General features: G+C 39.9%; 1 protein-coding gene across 1 annotated transcript in view; it reads left to right on the forward strand.

Moving 5' to 3' along the window:
• LOC126100361 (ubiquitin carboxyl-terminal hydrolase 32) overlaps positions 1 to 26728 on the forward strand; it is a 228826-nt gene that overhangs the window by 137391 nt on the left and 64707 nt on the right. Inside the window, exons 22-24 of the mRNA XM_049910971.1 lie at positions 1044 to 1165; positions 10684 to 10884; positions 14166 to 14356. Of these exons, the coding sequence (XP_049766928.1) occupies positions 1044 to 1165; positions 10684 to 10884; positions 14166 to 14356 (514 nt within the window). The remainder of the gene's footprint in view (positions 1 to 1043; positions 1166 to 10683; positions 10885 to 14165; positions 14357 to 26728) is intronic.

The following is a 26728-nucleotide window of genomic DNA, read 5'->3' on the forward strand; positions in this document are numbered from 1 at the left end:
GAATTGTAAAACTGGTATTTGGGTTCCCAGTCAGGAAAAAAATTCCTATTTCAGTATTTTTGGAAATTCAACCACTAAGAGAGTAAAACAGTGGGTGAAAGGTGTTTTTTTTTTCTTTTTTTATATAAATGGTTGCTAAAGAACTACAAAAGGACTTCTAAGGCTACACCCATGACAATTAGTATTTGTCTTCTCAGTGAGAAATAAAAAAGAAATCCCTGTTTCATTGTTTCTGGAAATTCAACTTCTAAGGGAGTACAATAGGGGATGAAAATTTTTAAGAAAATATTCTGTTAAATTAAAAAATATTTAAAGCTAAATTTATGAAAATTGTTATTTCACTTTTTGATTCGATATAAATAAATATTTGTTAGGGGTGAAAGATGCTATGGAAACTCCAAAAGAACACAGAAGGCATGATTAACAAAAACTTTGGACTCTAGCTACCAAAATCGCTTTTTGGTCGGAAGTATATTCAGAAAAGACCATACTTATATGACCATAATTAGTGTGAAAATCTTATGATGTTGCAATTTGTGAACAACATAAAAATTTTATTTATTTAGTTTTTTAACACAATTTTATTTGGCTTCATATTGTGGCACCGAGCGAGGTGGCGCAGTGGTTAGACACTGGACTCGCATTCGGGAGGACGACGGTTCAATCCCGCGTCCGGCCATCCTGATTTAGGTTTTCCGTGATTTCCCTAAATCACTCCAGGCAAATGCCGGGATGGTTCATCTGAAAGGGCACGGCCGACTTCCTTCCCCATCCTTCCCTAATCCGATGAGACCGATGACCACGCTGTCTGGTCTCCTTCCCCAAACAACCAACCAACCATATTGTGGCAGCCTCATTCCTTCCATTACTAAAATGTTGTAACTTATTGATTAGAATAATATTTAGTTCCACTTCTCATACTGCTTTTGTTGCAGCTTTGTCAGAGTAATTGTTTATTTTAAAATTTGCACAATATTAGTAGACACCATTTTACTAGTGTATTTGTAGACATAGTAGCCGTGTTGTTTTGATTGTGGGTGCAGGTGGTGTTACAAGCAGCCCAGTGCTTCGGGCCAGTGTGGAATGTGATCCGCACTCTCTTACATGTAATAATAGACCAGTTGTAGACGACGGCAGTTCAAGCAATCCGAATCCAAACGCGGAGGTAAGGTGGCACTCCAGTTTCTGCATGCCTGCCACATTCTTGTGCTTCAAGGTATGGTAATACAAGCCTGCTGTTTTATGCCTTACCTTTTGGTGGTGGAGTAAGTGATGGTATTTTTTTTTTCAATTATTGTTTCTGTAGCACTAAACAGAACACATTGTTGCTATGAGGTTCCCGTCTCACAGTTTTTATTAGAGTATTAGCTTATATTAATAAGGCAGATAAGATATACCTGTATTTGCACACAGTTTGTAGTGCTTTGGAAAATGTAAACTGTAGTTTCCTGCCAAGAATGGATGAGGATGATGAAGTATTTGCATGTATTAAATTTTATTGTGTGGACTTGTTTCGGTTATACCCTTCATTAATTGTGAGCTTTAATGAAAACTGACACAAAGTCATCTAATTCTTAATATCTTGTACACCACTATATCTGAAATTACTACTTACAAAGCATTTGAGTGGGATTTCAGGATCCTTCTTATAGATTTCAGCACTTTGAAGACATGCCATGTGTATGACATTACAATAAATTTACAAAATTCACATTTTGATTGACTTCCGGTTGATGTAGGAATAATGTTGGTTAGACTAGAAAACATTTTTGTGTTGTACATTTTTTTACTTAGTGCTTTTAAACTGGGGAAATATTGCAGTATTTGAAGGGATAAGTTTCAGAAATGTGCGCGCGCGTGCCGCGCCCCCCCCCCCCCCCCCACACACACACACACAAGGAGGAAGAAAGAGGGAGAAGGGGGGGGGGGGAGACATAGAGAGAGAGAGAGAGAGAGAGAGAGAGAGAGAGAGAGAGAGAGAGAGAGATAGGTTAATGACTGTTGCAATAGAGGGTTCAGTTTTCAGTTATTCATAGCTGCAATACACTCATTCAGACTATATGTAATTAAATAACTCTTAACGTAAATATGAAGAAGCTTGCACAGGATAGAGCAGTGTGGAGAGCTGCATCAGACCAGTCTCTGGGCTGAAGACCACAACAACAACAATAACATAATTTGTTGACAAGCATCATCATTTTCAATAAAGTAAGAGTATTGAGGACACAGACTTACAAAGTTTTGCACAGACCACAAGCATTTTCTCCCGCCTTAGTTGGTAAATTCCATTACGTTTTCACAAAGAATTCATATTATGTTGCAGTTCATCCCTGCTATTGTCTTCCTTACCACAATACATTAAAATTCTAAATTTTGGCATCTACCTCCATCTTTACCCCCACACCGCATCCTGAAATTCATGCTGTGCTTGTATTGCCACCAAATTTAACATGTATTTACTGGTGATTTATTATAGGAAGCACTAATCTGAAATACAGCAATGCAGAAAACTGCTGGGTGTAACACTATTGTAGCCCAGTTGTTAAATAGTAAATGGCCAAGGAAGTGTGTGTGTGTGTGTGTGTGTGTGTGTGTGTGTGTGTGTGTGTGTGTGTGTGTGATGAGCATAAAATGTGTTGGGTAGTAATATGGCAGAATATAATAGCACCTCATTTCTATTCAGTCAATTTTTATGTTTCTGAAATCCCATTAGCAGTGATTGGAGTTCAGATATTAGTGATTAGTGTAAAATTTTACTTGTATTTAATTCAGAGCAGGACAGGTGATTAGGATTGTGGAAAGGGCCAAATAAGGTGTCAGTCTGGTTCACTCAAAATTGTAATTTAATTACAGCTATAAACCAAATAGGACATAGCTGAACCTTTAGAACTAAGAGTTCCAAAAAGGCAGTTATTTCATGGCTGAGGGCCTCCAAACAGGAAATTTGAAGTTAACAAAATAAAAATGGAGCTAAAATAGCAAATAAAATAATTAAAATATACATATCATCACAGCTAGGCTGGAAAGCCTCAAGGCAAAAGTAGACAGAACAAACATATTCAAGGTGCAATACAAGCGGGTGAGGGCCACAATTAAATTTGAAAATTTTAAACTACATTACCATAATCTTTTAAGGCAGAAGGCCACAATGTTTTTGCTTAAAGGGTAAGTTCAAGAATAAGGTTTTAAGTGGCTTAAGGCTCACAATTGATTTTTCAAAATTCGTAATACATAAAGTCCAGTAAAACAAGAATTTTTAAATCATTGACTGTGATAGATTGTTAACAGAGAATTAAACACGGGTGAGAAGGACAATAAAGAAAACAGCACTCGGAAGCCTCCAGGGAGGTCGGTCTGCCCTTGTTCACTTAGGTGAGACATTGGGTGAGCCCAACTACATTTCATCCTTTGGAACCCAACCAGGGGACAGCCACAGACCGACGGACACGATGACTTGCTTGCCACCAACCAGTACATGAGAACTCAAACACAAAAGGTTATGAACGTGATGATCCACAATGAAATATGTATTAGCTGTCAAAAGTACACACCATGTTGGACAACAACAACAGGTGAGGAAAGGATGCTGCCTGAAATTACGTTAGTGGCCGGGGCAGGTAACTAGAACACTAATGGCCACAAGGCAGAAGATTCCACTGGTATACTCAAATCGTACTCAACCACTAAAGTTAATTGCACTGCATGGCAGCTAAATTTCAGCAATAGAAACACTCTGTGTTGCTCACAGGAAAATCTCCCCAACAGCGGACCACCGATACAAACCACACAACATGAATGGAGGTGGCTTGGGTAGTTGAAACCACTACTCAACTTTCACATCCTGGGCCCGTGAACCACAAAGCTCGTAGTGATTGGACAGCTCCACACACGCTCTGACACTACGCAGGGACCACCAGCGGACCCAGCCGACTGCACCGTGCGGAGATAACTTCCCTGGTCCACAGCAACCGACTGACTCCCTCAGAATCCCGACAATATCTAAATTGGTCGTCAGAGAGAATAATGTCAACTACACACAACCTGACAAACACTTGGATGAAGACGTGCGCGTGCGCGCACACAGAATGATTGGTGAGCCCGAACGCGTCGCCCGATAGGACGACCGACCGACAATCCACCAAGATCGTGGCCCGTCTCAAGTGATACATGTTGGCAATGGTTGGGCGAGCCATGTTGACGCAGACCGTACTGCTCCAACCCGACTGCACTACTGACGCATTGCAACTCGTGACTGGCAGGTCCGGACTGCCCTCCAGACGCGTTCCAACTCACTGGTAGCCTGAATTCGCAACCCAAACTGCCTTACAACAGACAATGATCGGGAAGTAATAGCAGTCGAGCAAAGATATTAGAAGATGGGATATATCGATATGCGCTGCTAGTACCGGTCACAGTCAGGCAAAGCAGCGACTCAGTGATGGTAGTAATTCAAATTAACATAGTGAGGTGGAAGTACGTTGAAAACAGGGTGTAAAATACATGATGGCGGGAACGTGAGCCACGCGTGGCTCAAAAACAAAGTTTTCAGTCTTAAACAAATGAATATATTGATTTCAATTTTAAATTACTGTTTACTGATAGGGAGATCTGTTTCATGTGCCCCCCCCCCCCCCCCTTTCCCCTTTGCACGCTCTCTCTCTCTCTCTCTCTCTCTCTCTCTCTCTCTCTCTCTCTCTCTCTCTCTCTCTCTCTCTCACACACACACACACACACACACACACACTCGCTCGGTTTTTAAGAACGATTGATTCTAGATGGTATGATATACCACCCTTGCGAAGTGTTGTGATTAAAATTGTGGATCAACCCGTATGTTGAAAGGGATGTAGAAAATATTATGATTAGTAAATGTTATGCGTGTTTGGAGTAAGAAAGCAGATGTTGAGGAATGTGGGTTGCGAGTTGAAAAGTGGAAGACTGTAGAGGGATGTCCAGGTGAAGGAGAGGCAGAAGTGAGAGACATTCACAGATACATACTTGAGTAACAGTGAGAAAGGAAAATGAGGACAAAATATACATGTAATTGAAAGGGAAAAATGTTGTAGAGGAAGAAAAGACTGTTGGACATTGTGTGGCTGTTTAATATTAAAAGTGAGATTATTGTGATCATGTGACACAGACTGAACTGTTGTCGTGATAGTACTTTCCATTGAAGCAGGTCTCCATTTGTTTATTGGGTTTAATGGATGGCTAAAATGTGCGCAGTCAATATACTATTATTTTGGCTAACTGATATTAAGATTTTACTTAATGTTTGTACATATGGCCATCTTTATGCACATTAATGTTAATTTATTGCAGTAAAATGCCACACAGATTTCTCTAGTAAAGGTTTTCGGAAATAACTACAACCAGTTGCCTTTTGTAATGGTTCCATTTTTATTATTCCATGATCAGTTTTCAATTCACCATCATCATCATCATCATCATTATCATCATCAGCATCAGCATCTCTTGATGATGATGTCAGTAGGTGACTCAAAATCGGTCATGATATAATTAAAAACTGAACTGTAACAAAAGACAATTTGTTGCAGTTATTTCTGAAAATCTTTATTCATTTCAGTCACTGTGTTACATATCCATAATAGAGAAAAGTTTAAAATCTTTGTTTGCAAGTAAATATATGAATTTAGAGTTGATTGTGGTAAGTTTATTGCAGTTCACTAATTACATGTGAATTCATTTCAACAAAGAGGGTATGCTGAAAAGTAATACCTCCAAATTTTGTATTCTGTTCTCAATGTCAGTTGAGGTGTTACTTGTCACGCATATTACTCGATCGACTTCCCCACTTTGCTTACCAAGTTGCAACCCTCTGCCACTAGGGGGCTCCAAATTATAGTGTGGAACATGGTGGTGTCTCATGTAACTATTTCGGGGTGTGAAAAACAGTGCCCTGTAATCAGGTATATAACGACAGAAAACATGCCTCCAACTGAAAACCTTAAAAGGATCAAAGCTTTGTACAGTGATGATATCAGTAATGTGCAGCATTGGGTTGTTCATGCTCTTAAGGAAGGAAACAATGGTGCTAATATCAATACACGTGACAGGTCTGGCGATGGATGACCACATATGGCAATCGACGAGACTCCTTGGAATCGGGTCAATGACCTCGCCAGACAAAATCATTGGGTAAACACACACATCTCTGAGGTAAGTGTGGCATATCAAGAGAGTGTGCAGTACAGAAAAAGGTGTGTGCAGCAGGTGCTTTGGATGCTCACTCCTAACATGAAACAGAGGGAATTGCACATTTGTCAACAACTTCTTTTTTGTTTTGGGCAATAGGGTGATGAGTTCCCTAACAAAATGTGACAGTTGATGAAAACTGGGTTCATCATTTTGACCCCGAAAGAAAGAGAGTTCTGCCACAAAAGATCACAGGTTCCAAAAATGTTAAAGACCATCCCATCAGTGGGAAAAGTCATGCTCAAAGTGTTCTGGGATGTTCAAGGAGTGGTGAATTTGAAATTCATGCCCAATGGCACCACAATAAACTCTGCAAGGTAGTGCAAAACCCTTATAAAACTACCGAGCGAGGTGGCGCAGTGGTTAGCACACTGGACTCGCATTCAGGAGGACGACGGTTCAATCCCGTCTCCAGCCATCCTGATTTAGGTTTTCCGTGATTTCCCTAAATCGTTTCAGGCAAATGCTGGGATGGTTCCCTTGAAAGGGCACGGCCGATTTTCCTTCCCAATCCTTCCCTAACCCGAGCTTGCGCTCCGTCTCTAATGACCTCGTTGTCGACGGGACGTTAAACACTAACCACCACCACCTTATAAAACTGAAAGCACCAATTTGAAGACTTCGCCCACACGAGGAGCACCTTCTCCTTCAGCATGAAATTGCTGGGCTATGCACAAGTGCCTTGACATCTGCCACAATCTGATGCCCCGGGTTCACTGTCATCGATCATCCTCCATACGGCTCCCAGTTGGCCCATCTGATTTTAATCTGTTTCCAAAACTTAAAGAACACTTTTGAGGACGTCACTTTGATAGTGGTGAAGCAGTACAAGTGGAAGTGAGGCTTTGGCTACATTGACAAAGTCACAGATTCTACAGTGACCGAGTCAACAAATTGGCCTCTCGTTGGGAAAGGTGACTGTTGAGAAATAAATGTGCAGACGTGAAGAATAAAAGTATATAATGTTAATAATATTCATTTTATGTAAAAATATTGAAGAGCTTTCATATTAAAAAAATCCAAAGGAATTACTTTTCAGCATACCCTTGTACATGTTTCACAGTCTTTATGAAAATGGTATTTGCACTTTTTCAAGCTTTTCAAAATAACGGTTTTGTCACATACTTTCACTAAAACAATGCTTGAATAAACAGTTGATTGCTGTAAATAATGTTGCTGTAGATTTGGGCTTTCATACGTAAATGTAGATTATTCATATCAGTTTCATTAACCATTTTAATCCAGAAGAACTGTACATAATTAATTCCAGAAACCTTGTTGCTGCAAGTTTGCTCTTCCATTTACCAAACACTGCAAAGAAGTATAAATTAGCATTGTAGATGTATTTTACTTTTATGCCACTCGTATTGTGTTGATAACGGCTTTAATCCTGTTGTTTAATATAATCACAAGAGGTAAGTCAATTTCCTGGTAATTTAGACACTCAGCTCTAGTGCACGATCCAAGATATTGTCAATGGTTGTTTTTGTTAAAACTTCAATTCTTTGAGATTTTGTGAAAGATTTTTGATGAGAAGTACACTGCTGGCCATTAAAAATTACAACACTGTGATGGTGGCATGTGGTAGGAATCGAACTGGTGTGAAGTGTAGTATGTCCTGAATGTGCAAATGATTAGCTTCCCAGTGCAACAGCACAAAGCGAATAGGACTAACACTGTCTATATTCTGTATATAAGAAAATGATACTCACCTAGTTTGTCATTGAGATTCACATTCGAATTCTGTCTGTCTGCGAGAAGATAGTGTCACACGTCACGTAAGGAGGAAAAATGTGTACGTGTTGGAATTTGACGGCGACAATACTGTGGCCTGTCGAGACTGCAGTTCATCATCATGCAATATTCCCACTCACATTTGTCGGGTTCTCATGACTGCTGTACAAATATAAAACCGACTGGTTTTGGAGCGCCATTCCGTTCGGGATCTCAATGGCCTTGTGCACCAAACACCCTGGAGGATGGACACACCATTCGGTTGGGGAAGCAGAATCGTGAGGTGACATAGTGCAAATCGAGTCAGGAGACGGATGATCTGCAGTGAGGCGAGCATCTATACACACAGTGTGACATAATCTTGAGCACCCAACTGCCGACGTAGAAGAAGTCACGACTCATTTCGACGTGGCAGCAGAGAGGTGCATCGACAGTGTCTCACCCTGTAACTACTCTGAATGTGGGAGTGGCAGCACACTACCTTTTCAGAAGAGTCTCAGTTCAATGTGCAGCATGTTGATGGCCGTATCTGTGCTTCTGGGTCAGCAAATGTTGCCAAATTGCGTACGAGGTTGCGACACTCCACTTACCTGTTTTGCACTCAGTTTGAAGTATCTCGATGTTCCAAAATAATATTCGGAAAACTTACTCCAGATCGGATAGTACCAAAATAATGTAGACCACCAATAGTTAAATTTTAATTGCCTTGTCCGAGGGCATTTTCACTGTAACGTTTCTGAGGCCAGATCCAGTCTTATTCACAGATCAAACAGGTAAAGAAAATTGCATCTTTTCCTATGTCAACACTTCTAGAAGGGAAATAAGCTAGTCATTTATTAGTGATACACTAATTATTGAATATCACAGTGGACACTTAATACTGTGGCAAGGCATTGTAACAAACACAATGCACCTGTTATCATACTGTAGAAAGCTCGCACCAGAATTAAATTATCCGGTAAGTCTGCATGCTATAAAACAGTTAAACTCAGATGCTGTGTGTTCACTGTCATCCCCAGACTTTAAGATGTGTAGCTACTCGTACTGAGTGGTCAGATCAGAATTTCACAGATCTGTTACATAGATGTTACTTGTTTTCCATTCCAAAAAACTGACACCACGACCTTTCTCGCCAACCGTATTGCCTTTGCTTTCTTCGGAGCTTACGAATCGATATGTTTCCACTGTTTTGACTGTTGTTTAATCGCTGTGGTGTAGTAGTGTATCCCAGCTTAAACTGTGGTCACAAACCACTGCCACAACCTTGCTGGTTGCTCTGAAAATGGTTCAAACATTGTTCGAACATTTCCATTCTGACCTGTGTTAGCATTCATATAGCAGATAGTTTTCTCGTATCCATTTCCACATTCCTACAGCTTCAGCAGTTTCTCCCACTTTCAGTCGACAATCCTCTGTGACCATTTTATGCACTTTTGCAATATTTTCTGGGGTAGTGAATCATCTTGCTTGACCACTATGCACATCATCATCATAATAATAATCTAAGCTGTTCCGACCAAATTTAAACTCACTTGCACAATTGGTAAAGTTGAACGTGAATTAACAGAGTCCTCCCTGCGTTCAGAAAATGAGCACAAATTTCCTTTGATTTCATACTCTTCTTTATGACGTATTTACATCACTGCTTTAAATCTCGATGTTTTTCCCATCTTCACGAACCACTACATGCGAATGACAACACAAAAACGTCTTCAACACAGGTCTCTACCCAGAGCAGTGAACAATCACAGGTTTACTCATAAAGGACAAGCTGCATTACACGGGCACCACGCAGAGCTAGTCCTGACACCTAATGGTGTATCTACGAGCTTTTCAAACTGCCCTTGTATCTATCAACTGATTAACTTTTCTAGCATGATGTTTCTTGTTGAGATACTTGAACGGATAATGACGCAACGTGATGAGTATGCTGTATGTTCTGATATGTGCAGCTGACTTCCTCTCAAATCACTATCCAAACAGAAATCACAATTTTTCTGCTGTAGTTCATGTCGGCCATCTGTATGGCCTTCCATCTTCAAGAAATCTTTTGTATCTGAATTGATCAAATCCTAGCCGTACAGAAGGAGCTGTATACTCAAATCCCAAAAGTAGTCGCCAAGTTCAATGTTGTGGCAAATGAGAAGCGCATAAACTAATACACAATGAGTATTTGTGATCACATGGAAGTACTTTCTTCATATATCTATAATGAAGTGAATTGCTATGTGGGCAACAGATATTTGGCACTTGATTTGTGGAAGTATATACGCTTTTGAGAAATGAGAGAGACAGATTGACATTATCTTTAGACGAGATAAAGCACATATACACAGGTCAATATAACAGCACAGCTGAAGTAACACTGCAGTTACTGAAAATGATGATAGTATACACACTGCCCAGATATAAATGAAGTACTGACAACCAGTAATCTGATTTTTTGTGTATGGATAATCGTTCAGAAAAAATGTGGAAACATTGTTTATAAAAGAAAAGTCACAAGCACTCATGAGACTTTTAGCATGTATCATGGTTTTTATTGTATTTTGTAGTGTAATGAAAGATTTTTGCAGAATTGACAGAAAAATTCAGTGCAATGTTGCTCAGTGGATAAAAATTGTTACACATTAAGCAATTCTCTTATAACTGTTTTAGCAAGTATTATATACATACTATCTCAGTAGATATGGGGAAAGGTAAAATTACATTTTGACATTTACTCTGCTGCAGCAACTCCAGACTGGCTCGTCATCCCATCGGCTGAGTGGAAGCAGTGGGAGCAATGGCAGCCTGCCACCGGAGGAGATAGCGGCGATAGCTGTGCGCCAGTCGAGCGGGCACAGCAGTGCCAGCTCCGGCAGCCTGGCTGGCCTCAGTGACACAGACGTGTGCAGCCCACAGGGCTTTATCGTCGCACTCCATCGCAAAATGGCAAGTTGGATTTGGGTTATAACAGATACGCTGTGAATTTCTATGTGCAACTCTTTAAGGAAGTCAGCATATTGCTGCAGTTCTTAAAGTATTGTCTAATTTAAATTCCTAATAAAACATTTAAATTTTAGTAGAGGTAATTTAGCGGTTATTTTACCTTATTCTTCATTTTATTAAATACATAATACTGGCTGGTGATAAAAAAATACTGAAAATATGAAGTCCAAAGTTTTTCCCCATAATTCTTAGAACTAAGTGACAAGACTCTCAAAGTATTAAGATTTGTGCTGGAGAAATTGGGAAGCAGATGCTGATTACACATAACTATTTAAATGTAGTAGTAGTAGTAGTAGTAGTAGTAGTAGTAGTAATTCAACAAGGATGGGACAAGTCACCTGTGGCTCTATAGTTTGAACCATACTAACTTTTTCTTGAAGCAAAATAGCGAAATCTGAATTGGGATGACATAATGGGGAGTAACAATTCCGCTGTTCAGAATGGAAGGCCAGCGTGTAAACTGTAGTTAAACATCATTCAGTTCATACCTAGTGTACAGTGCTGTTATTTAACAATGTAAAAAGCTAGTGCTACATTGTCCACACATTTTTTCACTGTGCACACTGTACAAATACTAACAGCTAGCACCAGGATCATGACAATAATTGGTTTCCATTTTGTGTACCACAGCTTCTTGTTTGTGATGTGTTGATCTCTGAGGAAGGAAGTTAATATCATCCATGGCAAAACTATGGTGTAAGGTACAAGAGAGTTGTGAAATGACAAATAATACAGAGTCGGTATTTGGTAAAAAAAAAAAGTAACATAAATAAATAACAACAAAACACCTGTAAGTAATCTGTCACTTTGTAAAATTTATTTTTTAATGGGTACTTTTTATCTGCCTTTGTAATCTCTTTAATCTCCAAATCTAGTTTACTGTAAATTTTACTCTCTGGTAGGAAGTACTGTTTTAATGTTTTTTAGATTTATTTATAAATGTGAATTCAGTATGGATCTTGGTCCACACTTGAGTATACATCTGTTTTTGCAGTAATTACTGGTTTTTTCCTGCGTGCATCTCTGATTCATAGATGAGCTTAGGTAGCATTGCTAAAATCCTTAATATTTCAAACATAACTTTTCAGTGAGCACAGTTACTATTTTTGGTTAAAGAACTGCTAATATTTTCCTTAACGCTTTTCTCTCAGGTGGCAGGTATAGTTTCTCGGGTATTTTGAAAACCTTTGGTGTGAATTGACACTGACTGGTACTACATTTGAACTCAAGTTTCTGGGTAAAATCTTTAACAATTTTAAATCTAAGTCAGGAGTTTGATAAGGGAATGAGTTGTCATCTTTTCTGTTCAGGCTTTGGGTAGAATAATCAGGGTATGAAAAAAACTGCTGGACAAATATGGCATCAATAATCGTGTTACAGTTTACTGTGAACTGCAGGGTGTTCAGTTCTGTTGCTTGGTCAGTTATGTAGATTGTCAGTCAATAACACTCACAGTGTCTCGCAATGATGAAAATGTGTAAACTGATTTACAAAACTAGTAAATTAAAAAAAAAAAAGGAAAAAAGAAAATCCTACATGTGGACAGTTTGCATCAGCAGTTTTTATTTTTATTTACTTAATCCATGTTTATATCTTTTTAATTCCGACATTTTTCCTATGTAACAATAAATAATGGTACAAAAGATGAAGCTTTAAGCAACATGAAGGTAGGTCTGACCACCACAGTGCTTTTCTGATTAATAGTAGTCATGTACAAAATGCACCAGAAACACCCAATTGTATTGAAAATAAGAGATAATTGAGGGTATGGTGTGAAATTTTTTTTATATGGAGGTACATTTTCTTTTTTATGTAGTATTTGTATGTGACTGTTTCTTGAAAATAACATTTGGTAAGTGTCCAGCATGATGAATAATGCAGTCATGTAGTCTGTCTGGAAGAGATAACGTAACTTGCTGCAACGTGTCATTTGGAAACCCCCTGAGTGCACTCACGAATTTGATCTTTTAGTTCATCGATTCTGGTGAGACATTGCTCATAAACTTCCTGTTCAAGATAGCTCCACTAAAAATTATCGGGTGCTGTTAGGCTGGGCGAAAGAGCAAGCCAGTTGATGTCTACAAAGCGATAAATTAACCGCATGGATACATTTTATTCAGTATGCCAATGGAAGGAAGTGCAGTATGGGATGATGCTCCATCTTGCTGGAACTGCAGGTGATGATGAGATTGACTTCATGATGCAAAAATATTTGCTACATGACAAATATTTGCTACATGACTGGTTAGTGCTGAGAATTGACTGTCATAATTTGGTCCATATTTAAAAAAAAAAAAAAAAGGCTGATAATGCACTCAGAGGAAATTGTGCACCATACGGTCACTTTGGCATTGTGCATAGGACACTCAAACAATTCACACAGGATGTGTGCAGCTAAGAACGGACAGTTGTATTTGTTTACATACACAGACAAGTGGAAATGGTACTCATCTGACATTAGTAACCTGTTCACAATGTCCTACATCCTAAACAGCTCGCTGAAGCTCCAAGAACTCATTGCAAAATTGAAGTCTCACCTCTTGTCCCTTTCAGTAGGCTTATAGACAATAGACATTAGTGAAGATCTTTGTGTAGGATACAGCAAACACTGGTATGCACCAACCCAATTGCGATAGTTTGCCCCAGAGCTGACCATAGAGAACTATGCTAGAGTGCGTCCCCTTCATAATTCACATTTTTTGGTGTACATACCAAATGAGGAAGTCCTGCATGTTTACTGTCCATCTTGATGTTATTTTTATAACCATAGCAACAGAGTATTGTGACTAGGAGCATCACATCCACCGGACCTGCATCAAAAGTTTTGTCATGCAGCTGTGATAGACTGTGTCTTTATGAATTCCTCTACTACTGCAACATCGTGTTCCATAGACCAGTGCTCCATCTCAAATAAACCCCAAAGAACAGTGCCCACCATGACATACAGCATTACAGTGCCACACGATGGGTAACCTATAAACTAAAGTTTAAGAAAAGTGAAGTGTTTCTGTCGCACTGTAGATAAAAGTGACTTTGCACATGATTGTATTGTGACAACCAGGTACAAATTTAGTTCTTCAGTGCATGTTGTAGCAAATGATTACACATAAAACATACTGTATTCTCTTGATTTTCTGTGTTTGCATTATATTATTAATGAGTTTGTTTAGTGAACTGATTAATTGTAAGGCTTGTAGTGATAAACTGTCTTTGTTGTTTTTTAGATTCGACAAGATGTATATTTTTTGTCATCGCAAAAGACAAAACCCAGCCTCTTCGGGTTACCAATAATTGTACCGTGTTCAGAAACAACAACTCACCAAGACCTCTACCACGCTGTCTTGGTGCAGGTTGCACGGCTTGTTTCACCGCTACCACCATCTGAGACAGCGGCACCAAACCATGCTCAAGACTGGTTCGTACCCTTCACATCATTTCCAGTTGGCTTATCTTCTGACTTGCATGTCTTTTGTCATGTTATTATGTGTAGTTGAAGAAAAATATGCTCACAGAAGTAGAAAGATACTGTTAGATGACAAGGGGCTGGAAAATCAAGCATCTATTTTCGCCAAAATTAGCATCTATTTTTGTTGAAATAAGCGCCCTATTTGTAAATAATTAGACATATTATTTTAAAAGATTGCCACACTACATTCCCAAAGATAATGATAAAAAATGTGATTGGAGATAAAAAAAAATAATTAAAGGGAATAAATTGATGTGTGTGCAACTATATGCTTACCAATATGTTTCACAATGCCGTGCATAAAAATGGAATTTTCTCTGTTTATGCATGGCATTATCCAGTGCTCATACCTAGGTTATATTTGTGATAAAAAGTAGGGTCAAGTATTTTTGGGCTAGGGACCATATGTATACCTAACAGAAAGATGGTTTTAGCGCCACTGTCTTACAGTACAGTGTCAAAGTGTGAACATTACACACTTCCTCCTGCATAGGTAAATTGAGTAAATCAGTTCCACCTTTTTGCATATGAGGTGGTCTACAGTGGACTTGATGAGACTTATGGAGTCACCATTAATTCATGCGCAGTTCCTCGGAAAATAAAAAAAAAAGATTTTTTAAAATTATATTTTTGCCATGGCCAGCAGACCAAAACCTAGCCGAGGATTCCAAGAATGGTTTGACCAGCAAATGGCTGAAATTTCTGTGATGTATTCATAAGTTTTCAATCTCAAACAACCATGAAAATTTTTTTCATATCTTCTTCCATTTGAGATGTAGAGGTTCAAATTTACCTTACTTATACACTTAAAATACTCTGGTAAAATCCAGTGTAAGGTGAAAATGTTGTTTATAAAGTGACGTAGCATGGAGAAGAATCCTGTGAAGTACGTCTGTTATCATCAGGGAACCCCATGCTTAAGTACTGAAGCACATGCAAAATTCTTTTGCTACGTAAAATCTGGTCTGAGGTGTAAAATTAGTTTTGCGTTATAAATGATTAATGGAAAATCTCATATAAAGATGTGAAACAAATACTAACAAAGAGATAGAGGGGCTGGCCAGTACTTACCTCAGCTCAGTACAGCCGATAGATACACATAAAACAGAACCGAAAATTTACATTCCTAGCTTTCGGAACAAATGTTCCTTCATCAGGGAGGAGAGAGGGGAAAGAAAGGGAAGAAGGGAAAGGAGATTGTTACTCACAACCCAGGCTATGAAGCGACAGGGAAAGGAAAATAGGGAGGGTAGCAAGGATGGAGGCATGTTTGTCAGAGGGAAGCCCCCTCTGACAACCATGCCTCCATCCTTGCTACCCTCCCTATTTTCCTTTCCCTGTTGCTTCATAGCCTGGGTTGTGAGTAACAATCTCCTTTCCCTTCTTCCCTTTCTTTCCCCTCTCTCCTCCCTGATGAAGGAACATTTGTTCCGAAAGCTAGGAATGTAAATTTTCGGTTCTGTTTTATGTGTATCTATCGGCTGTACTGAGCTGAGGTAAGTACTGGCCAGCCCCTCTATCTCTTTGTTAGTTTTGCGTTATTTCAGTTTCACATAAGTAAACTATCTAAATGTTGCTGACCAATACATTTCTTTTCATATGAGTTACATGACCTGCTGCAGCAGGGAAAATAAGGGAACTGGCGGGAAAATGCTCCTATCAGACTACAATCAATGTGAATGTGATCTTGTTTATTTAAAAGACTCTTGAAATGTGGGTCACTTGCTGCCTCATTATACCTTCCTCAGCATCTTTAAAAATTCTCCCAAAGACTCTGGTATATGAACATATAAGCCCTTTTTTATGCTGAGAGAGAAGACATTGACATTGACAGTGGCAAAGAGGCGGAAAAGTAAATGAATTTTATCCGTAGTAGATGCTGTCAAACTCCGTGACTGTTCCTTTATAGCATGTGGAAAAATTATGTGACTGGTAGTGGAAATTTTTCTACACCCTGGAAGAGTAAATACTGGAAGATAGTAGGTAGTGGTTGTGTTGCAGAAAGAGTGAAGGAGACAGTGTCAGTGTGAGAGAAAGAAAGAGTGGCAGTGGAACATGAGAAAGTGGAAATGGATGTGGGTGAGAGCCAATGATAATGAGAGACAGAGTATATGACAATGGCAGTCAGAAAGAGAGAGATAATTGACAGTGAGAAGGGACAACAGCAGTTGGCGGGAAGGACGAGGTGGTAGCAACAAGAGAGAGCAGGAGGAAGATAGTGATGGTGAGAGGAGACAGTTGCAGTATGACAGAACAAAGGAGACTGTGGCTGTGAGACAGGAGGCAGTGACAGAAAGATACAAAGATACGACGACAGTGAGTTGTACTGAACGATTGAGGTCAAGAGGGAGTGGGTGGATGTGAGCAACTTAACAGCAAAGGATTAGTGGGTGTCTGTGAGTTTCAGTTAGGGCATGTTGTAGGAGTTTGAGGTGACTTGCATGTTAAAAAAAAAGTGCGAATATGTTCGCGTGCCAAAATTTTTTGGAAAATTTGTAAATGTGCTGAGGAAGGTAGAATGAGGCAGGTGGTATGCTGCTTTCAGTCAGTCTCTTAAATAAACGAGAACATATTCACATTTTTGGTGCTCTGATAGGAGATTTTTCTGCTGATAGTTTTTATACTGTGTAATAAGAGCTTTTTTCAGTGGAATACTTACTTTTGCAAAAATTTCAGCAGATTCTTTTTCTCCAGAATACTGTTTGCTTGTTTTCTTCTTTTGGCTCTACTTACACTTTCAGCAAAATATTGTTCCTGTTGAGAAGCAGCAGCATATTCTCACCAGAGAACAGTGCTGCTTTAAGGTGTCTCTTGAGATCATCTTTCTTTCCACATGTAGTTTGATAGTTATGAAATCTGTAGAGCCCTGAGTTCGAATCCATAACATGTAAGCCTAATTTAGCATGTATCAGAGCACTTTCATGGGTCGTATGATACATGCTTGACAATGCTGCAGATAGAACTGCCAAAGTAGTCAGAGTAGAAGTAAAGCCAAAAATAACTCTTCTCCCTTCAGAGAATCTTTCCAGTCTCCGACCACCTCCCAAAGTCCCACTGTCCAGCCACAGAGGAGTATTCCTCTCGTAACTCGGTACCACCCAGGACTGGAGCAACTGAATTACATTCTCTGCAGGGTTTCAGCTACCTCTCGTCATGCCCTGAAATGAGAAATGTCCTGCCTACTATCCTTCCCACCCCTCCTACCATGGTATTCTGCCGTCCACCGAACCTACAAAATATACTCGTCCATCCTTACACAACTCCTGTTCCCAACCCCTTACATAATGGCTCGTATCCGTGTAATAGATATAAATGCAAGACTTGTCCCGTACGTCCTCCCATCACCACGTGCTTCAGTCCGGTCATGAACATCACCTATCTCATCAAAGGTAGGGCTACCTGTGAAATGACTCGTGATCTAAAAGCTAAGCTGCAACCACTGTGCTGCCTTCTATGTGGGCATGTCAACCAACGAGCTGTCTGTCCACGTAAATAGCCACCGACAAACTGTGACCACGAAACAAGTGGACCACCCTGTTGCTGAACATGGTGCCAAACGTGACATCCCTCATTTCAACGACTGCTTCACAGCTCGTGCCATATGGATTCTTTCCACCAACACCAGCTTTTCTGAATTGCGCAGGTGGGAACTTTCCCTGCAATACATCCTACATTCCTGTAACTGTCCTGGCCTCAACCTTCATTAGTCACTGTCCTCACCCATCCAGCCCCTTCTCTGTTCCCATTCTAGCACTACAGAGCCCTCATTCCACCATTGCATCCAGTCTTTTTACTTCTATCTGTTTCCACTACTTCACCCCCTTCCCCTCACTTCTCCTCTTCCCTCTGTCTAACCTATGGCATTTCACTGTCTGCCATCCCCACCATACTATCCCTCCCCCTCCTCGCCCCAGCCTCCTCCTTACCCACACCTAGTCACCACTCCTATCATTGTTGTGCCTATCAGCGATTCAACATCTCTGCCATATGGTGAGTAGCAACTTCCCTTTTCATATTATTGTTAAAAGGAACTGTGGGACTCTTTGCAGTGTTATATCAGCAAGTAGAGCACCGAGCAGACCCATTCGTACATTGTATTGGTCTTGATGGCAAACAGCTGGGCAATCTAACCAGCAGTGGTATTAGAATTACTAAATGGCAGATGGCTGCATACAGCCAAACCAGTATGGTGAAAGCACAACAGATGGTGCTTGTATCTTACTTACAGACAAGGGTAATATTGAACTGATCAACCTTTACATGATATTGAGGAATAAATTAGATTAAAATTAAAGTGTAATGAAAATTAAAATTATTGAACAGATGATAAGGGTTATCCAAATCATGTGCAACACTATAGTGCTTACTGTACATACTAGCTAAACAGTATTGTGGTAAACGATGGTAATATTAAAAGTCACTCAACAAGTATGACATGGATAAACTGTGCAAAAGCAGCATCCATGAACAAATAAATAAATAAAACAACAGTAAAACTGCAATAAAACTTTTACAAACCTTAAAAAACATTAAAAACGCTAAAAAAATTAGATATGCATGTGTGAGAGGCGGAATGTAGAGAGACTGTGCTATTAAATGTGTGTTCAGAAACTGCTGAATTATAGTGAATGTTCATACAGGGCACTAAAAATCTCAACATTTGAGTGCCTACGTGGTGGTCATGGGAGAACATACATTATACATCATAGAAAAAGACTGTGAATAAAAGGTCCAGAACCAATGGTACACACTGAGTGGGTCTTAGGTTAGAAAATGACAATGTTGTTGTTGTGGTCTTCAGTCCTGAGACTGGTTTGATGCAGCTCTCCATGCTACTCTATCCTGTGCAAGCTTCTTCATCTCCCAGTACCTACTGCAACCTACATCCTTCTGAATCTGCTTAGTGTAATACGATGATTAAAAAACTTATTGGAATAATAGTGCTAAGTCAATTGGGGTGGGGGGGGGGGGAGAGGGGGGAGGGGGAGGTTTGGGGACTTTATGACAGGTATAATTAAAATGTCTGATTCTTACTAACCAGCTGATCATTAAGATTAGCACACTATGTTCGCATGAATGTATAACAATTTTCATTTCTTCTAACAAATTCACCTTTTTTTCATTTTTAGTTGAATGGGGTCCTTTTTAATTGCTTAGTGTTGGTGATGGCCACTAGCTTTTAGGTGCTCTGCAAACACTGAGTGGTGTTTAACCTGCCCTTTTATATTCAGTAAATGCTTACGAAATCTAGTCCTAAACATCCTACTTGTTTGTTCTATATATGAAGCATCACGTTCACTGCAATTGATCTTTATTTCAGTAATGCAGTGGACTGTAGTGTTTTTCATTAATTTTAATTTAATCCTTTGTATGAAGTATAGGTGAATCAGTTCCACATCAGCCTTACCCATAAATTAAGATGCTAGGGCCATCTGTTGTGCTTTTTATTTTATTGGCGTGGCTGCATGCAGTCATCAGCTGTTCAGTAATACTAATGCTGCTGCCAGCCAGTTAGTATGGTCCTACTGGCTGCTAAGCAGGGATGGCTAGAGGACAAATGTAAGGATATAGAGGCTTATCTCACTAGGGGTAAGATAGATGCTGCCTACAGGAAAATTAAAGAGACCTTTGGAGAAAAGAGAGCCACTTGTATGAACATCAAGAGCTCAGATGGAAACCCAGTTCTAAGCAAAGAAGGGAAAGCAGAAAGGTGGAAGCAGTATATAGAGGGTCTATACAAGGGCGATGTTCTTGAGGACAATACTATGGAAATGGAAGAGGATGTAGATGAAGATGAAATGGGAGATTTGATACTGCGTGAAGAGTTTGACAGAGCACTGAAAGACCAGAGTTGAAACAAGGCCCCGGGAGTAGACAACATTCCGTTAGAACTACTGACAGCCTTGGGAGAGCCAGTCCTGACAAAACTCTACCATCTGGTGAGCAAGATGTATGAGACAGGCGAAATACCCTCAGACTTCAAGAAGACTATAATAATTCCAATCCCAAAGAAAGCAGGTGTTGACAGATGTGAAAATTACCGAACTATCAGTTTAATAAGTCACAGCTGCAAAATACTAATGCGAATTCTTTACAGACGAATGGAAAAACTGGTAGAAGCCGACCTCGGGAAAGATCAGTTTGGATTCCGCAGAAATGGTGGAACACGTGAGGCAATACTGACCCTACGACTTATCTTAGAAAATAGATTAGGAAAGGCAAACCTACATTTCTAGCATTTGTAGACTTAGAGAAAGCTTTTGACAATGTTGACTGGAATACTCTCAAATTCTAAAGGTGTCAGAGGTAAAATACAGGGAGCGAAAAGCTATTTACAATTTGTACAGAAACCAGATGGCAGTTACAAGAGTCGAGGGACATCAAAGGGAAGCAGTGGTTGGGAAGGGAGTGAGACAGGGTTGTAGCCTCTCCCTGATGTTGTTCAATCTGTATATTGAGCAAGCAGTAAAGGAAACAAAAGAAAAATTCGGAATAGGTATTAAAATCCATGGAGAAGAAATAAAAACTTTGAGGTTCGCCGATGACATTGTAATTCTGTCAGAGACAGCAAAGGACTTGGATGAGCAGTTGAACGGAATGGATAGTGTCTTGAAAGGAGGACATTAGATGAACATCAACAAAAGCAAAACGAGGATAATGGAATGTAGTCGAATTAAGTTGGGTGACGCTGAGGGAATTAGATTAGGAAATGAGACACTTAAAATAGTAAAGGAGTTTTGCTATTTGGGGAGCAAAATAACTGATGATGGTCGAAGTAGAGAGGATATAAAATGTAGACTGGCAATGGCAAGGAAAGCGTTTCTGAAGAAGAGAAATTTGTTAACATCGAGTATAGATTTAAGTGTCAGGAAGTCGTTTCTGAAAGTATTTGTATGGAGTGTAGCCATGTATGGAAGTGAAACATGGACGATAAATAGTTTGGACAAGAAGAGAATAGAAGCTTTCGAAATGTGGTGCTATAGAAGAATGCTGAAGATTAGATGGGTAGATCACATAACTAATGAGGAAGTATTGAATAGGATTGGGGAGAAGAGAAGGTTGTGTCACAACTTCACCAGAAGAAGGGATCGGTTGGTAGGACATGTTTTCAGGCATCAAGGGATCACCAATTTAGTATTGGAGGGCAGCGTGGAGGGTAAAAATCATAGAGGGAGACCAAGAGATGAATACACTAAACAGATACAGAAGGATGTAGGTTGCAGTAGGTACTGGGAGATGAAGCTTGCAGTAGGTACTGGGAGATGAAGCTTGCACAGGATAGAGTAGCATGGAGAGCTGCATCAAACCAGTCTCAGGACATAAGACCACAACAACAACACTGGCTGCTGGACAGGGGTGAAAGATAGCCTCTCTGCCGCATTTTTATCCCAATTTGGTTCCAGCATCTGGTTCAGGCACTGGCATACCTATTTAATGAGGTGTTTCGTGTGTTGTGTGGTGTGCTATGCTCTTGAATAACTTTCCATTCACCATTAGTTAGTAATACTGACTGGCTTTGTTTGAACTGCAAAATCATAACAACTGTGAACCTATTCATTGGTGTAGACTTTATCTCCTTCTGCAACTTCTTCTGTGCTGGAAGCTGAAAAGGTTTCTCACAAATCATAATCTTGCAAAAAATGATAGTAAAATTGTGGAATTGTTTAAGCACTAACACCATCTGTAGCCAACCTATTTTATCGAGAAATGTGAAGATATTGCTCTGAACACAGCTCTACATCTACATCTACATCTACATGATTACTCTGCAATTCACATGTAAGTGCTTGGCAGAGGGTTCATCGAACCACACTCGTACTGTCTCCCTACCATTACACTCCTGATCAGTGCGCAGGAAAAACGAACACCTAAAGCTCCAGCTAAGCCATGCTGCTTTTATCATTATATTGACATCACTTCCATAATCTGGCCCTGTGGACATGAATAACAGTGAGAATTCTTAGAACACCTGAAAGACATTTACAACCGCATTCGGTTTATGATGGAACTAGGGATAGATGGTACATTGCCCTTCTGTGACGTCTTCTTTCATCGGAAAACCAGTGGCCACCTCAGCCACAGTGTCTACAGGAAACCTGTATAAACAGGTTGGTATTTGCACAATTTCAGCCACAACTGCCCTGCCCAAAAACATGTCATTCTGAACACTCTTATCCTTCATGCTGAAGTTTCCTTGGATGCTGAAAATCTGACACTAGAACTAAGCCACCTCTGAAAAGCCTTTTGGGAAAATGGCTACAATCACCGTCAAGTATCATGGGCTTTCTATGGTAAGATAGCAAGAAAAACTCTGTTGAAGGCAAGAGCAACAAACGTACATGTCTGCCTTTCTGTGCGGGAAAGTTTCATGAGCTCCTGAAGAGAGACAACATTTCATCCGTGTTCAGGCCCCCAGCAAAAATAGGACAGTTTGAAAGGCCTCTGAAGGACAATTTAGGGCTTAGAACGCCTATAGTGTACAAGGTAACATGTCTGTGCAGCTGCCACGACATCAGTACACACTGTGGAGCAGTGTCGGATGGAACACGAGAGGTTCTTACATGCACACTATCTTGACAAATCAGCTGTGGCAGAAACTGCTTTAGAAAATAAACACAGAATTCTGTTCAATGAAACATATGTCATTATGAAGACAAAAGGGATTTTGGGATAGCTTTGTAAATGCAGCTACAGAAATAAAAATATCTGAAAACACAATCAATAAGGATGGCAGTTTGCAGCTCAGCACAGCCTGGCTGCCAGCCACCAGCCAACATAGGTATATAATGTCAAGGTTATGGTGACACGGTAGTCATTTACCGCTAGACGATAGCCAAGGAGAGTGTGGTTGAAAGCTCGTGGGATTTCAACCATCTGACATGCTGAAAGCCCAAGATTTTATTAATTCATATCACTGTGAGACAGTACATTCATATATTTAGAGGCCTTCTTTGCTAAAATCCGTATGTTGACCAAATTGCTACAATAGCCAGACACATTGTACATTACTTTCTGACAAGTGGAATGTATCGATACCATTTCATTTGGTGTTATTGATGTCAGCTCTCTCCTAAATAACAGCTAATGAATGCCTTTTAAGACACTCCAGATATTGGTGGCATCATCACGATTTTCAGTAATGTCTTTGTTACGTGGAGCGTGCTGTATATCTGAGGCAGGAAGTGACATTACACAGAATAAACTGTGCAAACAACAGGATCCCTAAAGCGTAGTAAGATTTCTGTCACCTCAGCTTGCGGACATACTTTGTGCATCCAGATTCACATTACACGCACAAAGGGTGCAAATGACCAAACAGACTACTATATTAACTTGGTAGTTGAATAAAGCCCTCACAGTGGTGGTAATCATTTGCCACTGCGGTAAATGTTGTGTAACGAATCACTCCACCAAAATGATATGTCGCACTACTTTCATTGTAATGTTGCCAGAGTTGTAATTTCTTTTTTAGATTATCTTAGTGCTGCTCCTGTTATACAGCCGACTTGTCAGCTATTGGCATTTTTGCTTTCTGTGGGTGGCTGAAAGGCTTCTGCTTTCTAGATTTCCAAAAAGATTTTGACACGGTGCCCTACTGCAGTCTGTTCATGAAGATACAAACATATGGGATAGGTTCCCAGATGTGTGGGTGGCTCGAAGACACCTCAAGTTATAGAACCCGGTACAATGTCCTCAACAGTGAGTGTTCATCACAGATAAGGGTATCGTAAGAAGTGCCCCAGGAAAGTGTGATAGGACCACTATTGTTCTCTAAATTACATAAATGATCTGGCAGACAGGGTGGGCAGCAAATGGTGGTTGTTTTCTGATGATGCTTTGGTGTCCAGGAAGGTGTCATTGAGTGATTTACTGCAGGAGGTCACAAGATGACTTCGACGAAATTTCTAGTTGGTGTGATGAATGGCAGTTAGCTCTAAATGTAGAAAAATGTGAGTTGATGTAAAGGAGTTGTGGAGGGAGAGGGGGAAAACCGCAATTTTCGAATACAGTATTAGTAGTGTCGTGCTTGACAGTCACATTGTTTAAAAATCTGGCTGTAAAGCTGCAGAGTGAAATGAAATGGAATGAGCATGTGAGGTTTGAGGTAGAGAAGGCAGATGGTAGGCTTCAGTTTATTGGGAGAATTTTGGGAAACTGTGTTTCATTTGTTAAAGGCGACCACATATAGGACGCCAGTGCAACCTGTTCTTGAGTACATCTCAAGTGTTTGGGATCTGCACCAGGTTACATTAACAGAAGACGTTGAAGCAGTTCAGAGATGGGCTGCTAGAATTGTTGCTGGTACGTTCGAACAACATGCAAGGTTACCGTATTTACTCGAATCTAAGCCACACTTTTTTTCCGGTTTTCGTAATCCAAAAAACCGCCTGCGGCTTAAAATCGAGTGCAAAGCAAGCGGAAGTTATGAAAAATGTTGGTACGTGCCGCCACAACTAACTTCTGCCGTCGAATATATGTAGCGCGACACAGGCATGCTTTGTAGGCACAAATATAAATACTAGCACCAAAACCTCTGCATCAGTAAATACATTCTTTTTAAAAAAAAGTGGAAGACGAGCTTTTTTCTCCGCCGCGAGTTTCGACCACTGCACTTTCGTACATCATCCAACGAAGTAAATACAAATTCTGTATTGTTCATCTTCGAATGTAGCACAATTTCAGTGTACTACGAAAATCTGACTGGCAAGACTGTTTGGGATGTTTGTCAATATGGCCAACTCTATGTTCTGAATTTTTTCCTATCTGTGAGAAGAGATGGTTGCTAATAGGAACCTGATGAAATTTGAATCACATACAGTATTCTCTTCACCATAAGAATAATATGAATATAAACATTTTGCGATGTATTCTTTCGTGTTTGCTGCTATCTCATTTAAATCCTGTCTGCCTAATAAACTACGAAACTAGAGTGAGACAACAGCAATCGCGGAAAAATATACGCATCGTGTCATGTTTATATTCGTATTATTCTTATGCCTAATAGTGATGCAGTCAGAAATGAATCACGGCACGTGACTAGATTTTTAAATCTAAGATGACTAATTTCTGTGCAGAATTTGATGTAATAAAGAAACGGCCGCAAATATTTTCAAACGGAGAAAAATTTTCGCCTAACTCTCGTTCAGAACATGTTCTATCATACGCAGTCTATTATTTTATTCTTGTTGATCATTATCAAAGAAAGCAGCAGTGTAAGTAACAACAAATAAGTCTCTTGCCATTGTTTCGCTAATGAGACGATGCCTCTTTTTTATTTTATTTTATTTTTTTTTTATTTTTATTTTTATTTTTTTTTTATTTTGTTTTATTTTTTTTTTAATTTGTACGCGGTGGTAGCGCGCACAAAAGCAAGCTGAACCGCGACAGGCCGTAAACACGTGCTATCAGAATGCGACAAACAATGCATGACACAGCGCAGTAATGCATTTTCAGCTTAAGAGTGACGCAAATACCTATAACAAAGAAAACGGCACTTATCAGATGAAAGCAAAATAAGCAATCGATTCAAACCAGACGAAGCACGTGAAAAAGGAAGGGTACCCGTATAAATACAGACGGAGCACCTGACACATAGCAATGGCTATGTGGTAAAGCTTAACTGCTAAGCTTATGACTCGAACCAAACTACTGTAGCTGTATCGTCATTCATTCGACCTAAATTGTGTCTCATATTACAATGGACCAACTTTGTTTCGATTTGAAGGTGCAGCCTAAAACTTTTCTCTCCCCTTGAATTTCGAGTCTCAAATTTCAGGTGCGGCTTAGATTCGGGAAATTTTTTTTTTCCTTTATTTCGAGTCTCATTTTTCAGGTGCGGCTTAGATTCGAGTGCGGCTTAGATTCGAGTAAATACGGTACATAGTTGCTTCAGGAACTCAAATGGGAATCCATGAAGGGAAAATGACATTCTTCTTGAGGAATACTATTGACAAAATTTTGAGAACCCTCCATCTGAAGCTAACTGTAGCCAACCTACACTTTGTGTATGGATCACGAAGGTAAGATACGAGAAATTAGGGCTGAAACAGAGACATAAAGACAGATGTGTGGGACATGAAAGGAAATGACAAGTAGTGCTACACAGTGCCCTCTGTCATGCACCTTATTATGGCTTTGCGGAGTATGTATATAGATATAGATCCTGGCCAGATGCTGGAGATACACATTCCACCACATGACAAGCCTCAGTGGGCTTTGAACTGCTCCCAGCCGAGATCTCCCCTCACTTTACCTTATTATCTTTTGTCTCCTGATGGCTTTGCCTCAATGGTAACACTGGTTCCTGTCTGATCAATGAAG

Source organism: Schistocerca cancellata, chromosome 9 (assembly GCF_023864275.1).
Source record: "Schistocerca cancellata isolate TAMUIC-IGC-003103 chromosome 9, iqSchCanc2.1, whole genome shotgun sequence".
NCBI classification, from domain to species: domain Eukaryota; kingdom Metazoa; phylum Arthropoda; class Insecta; order Orthoptera; family Acrididae; genus Schistocerca; species Schistocerca cancellata.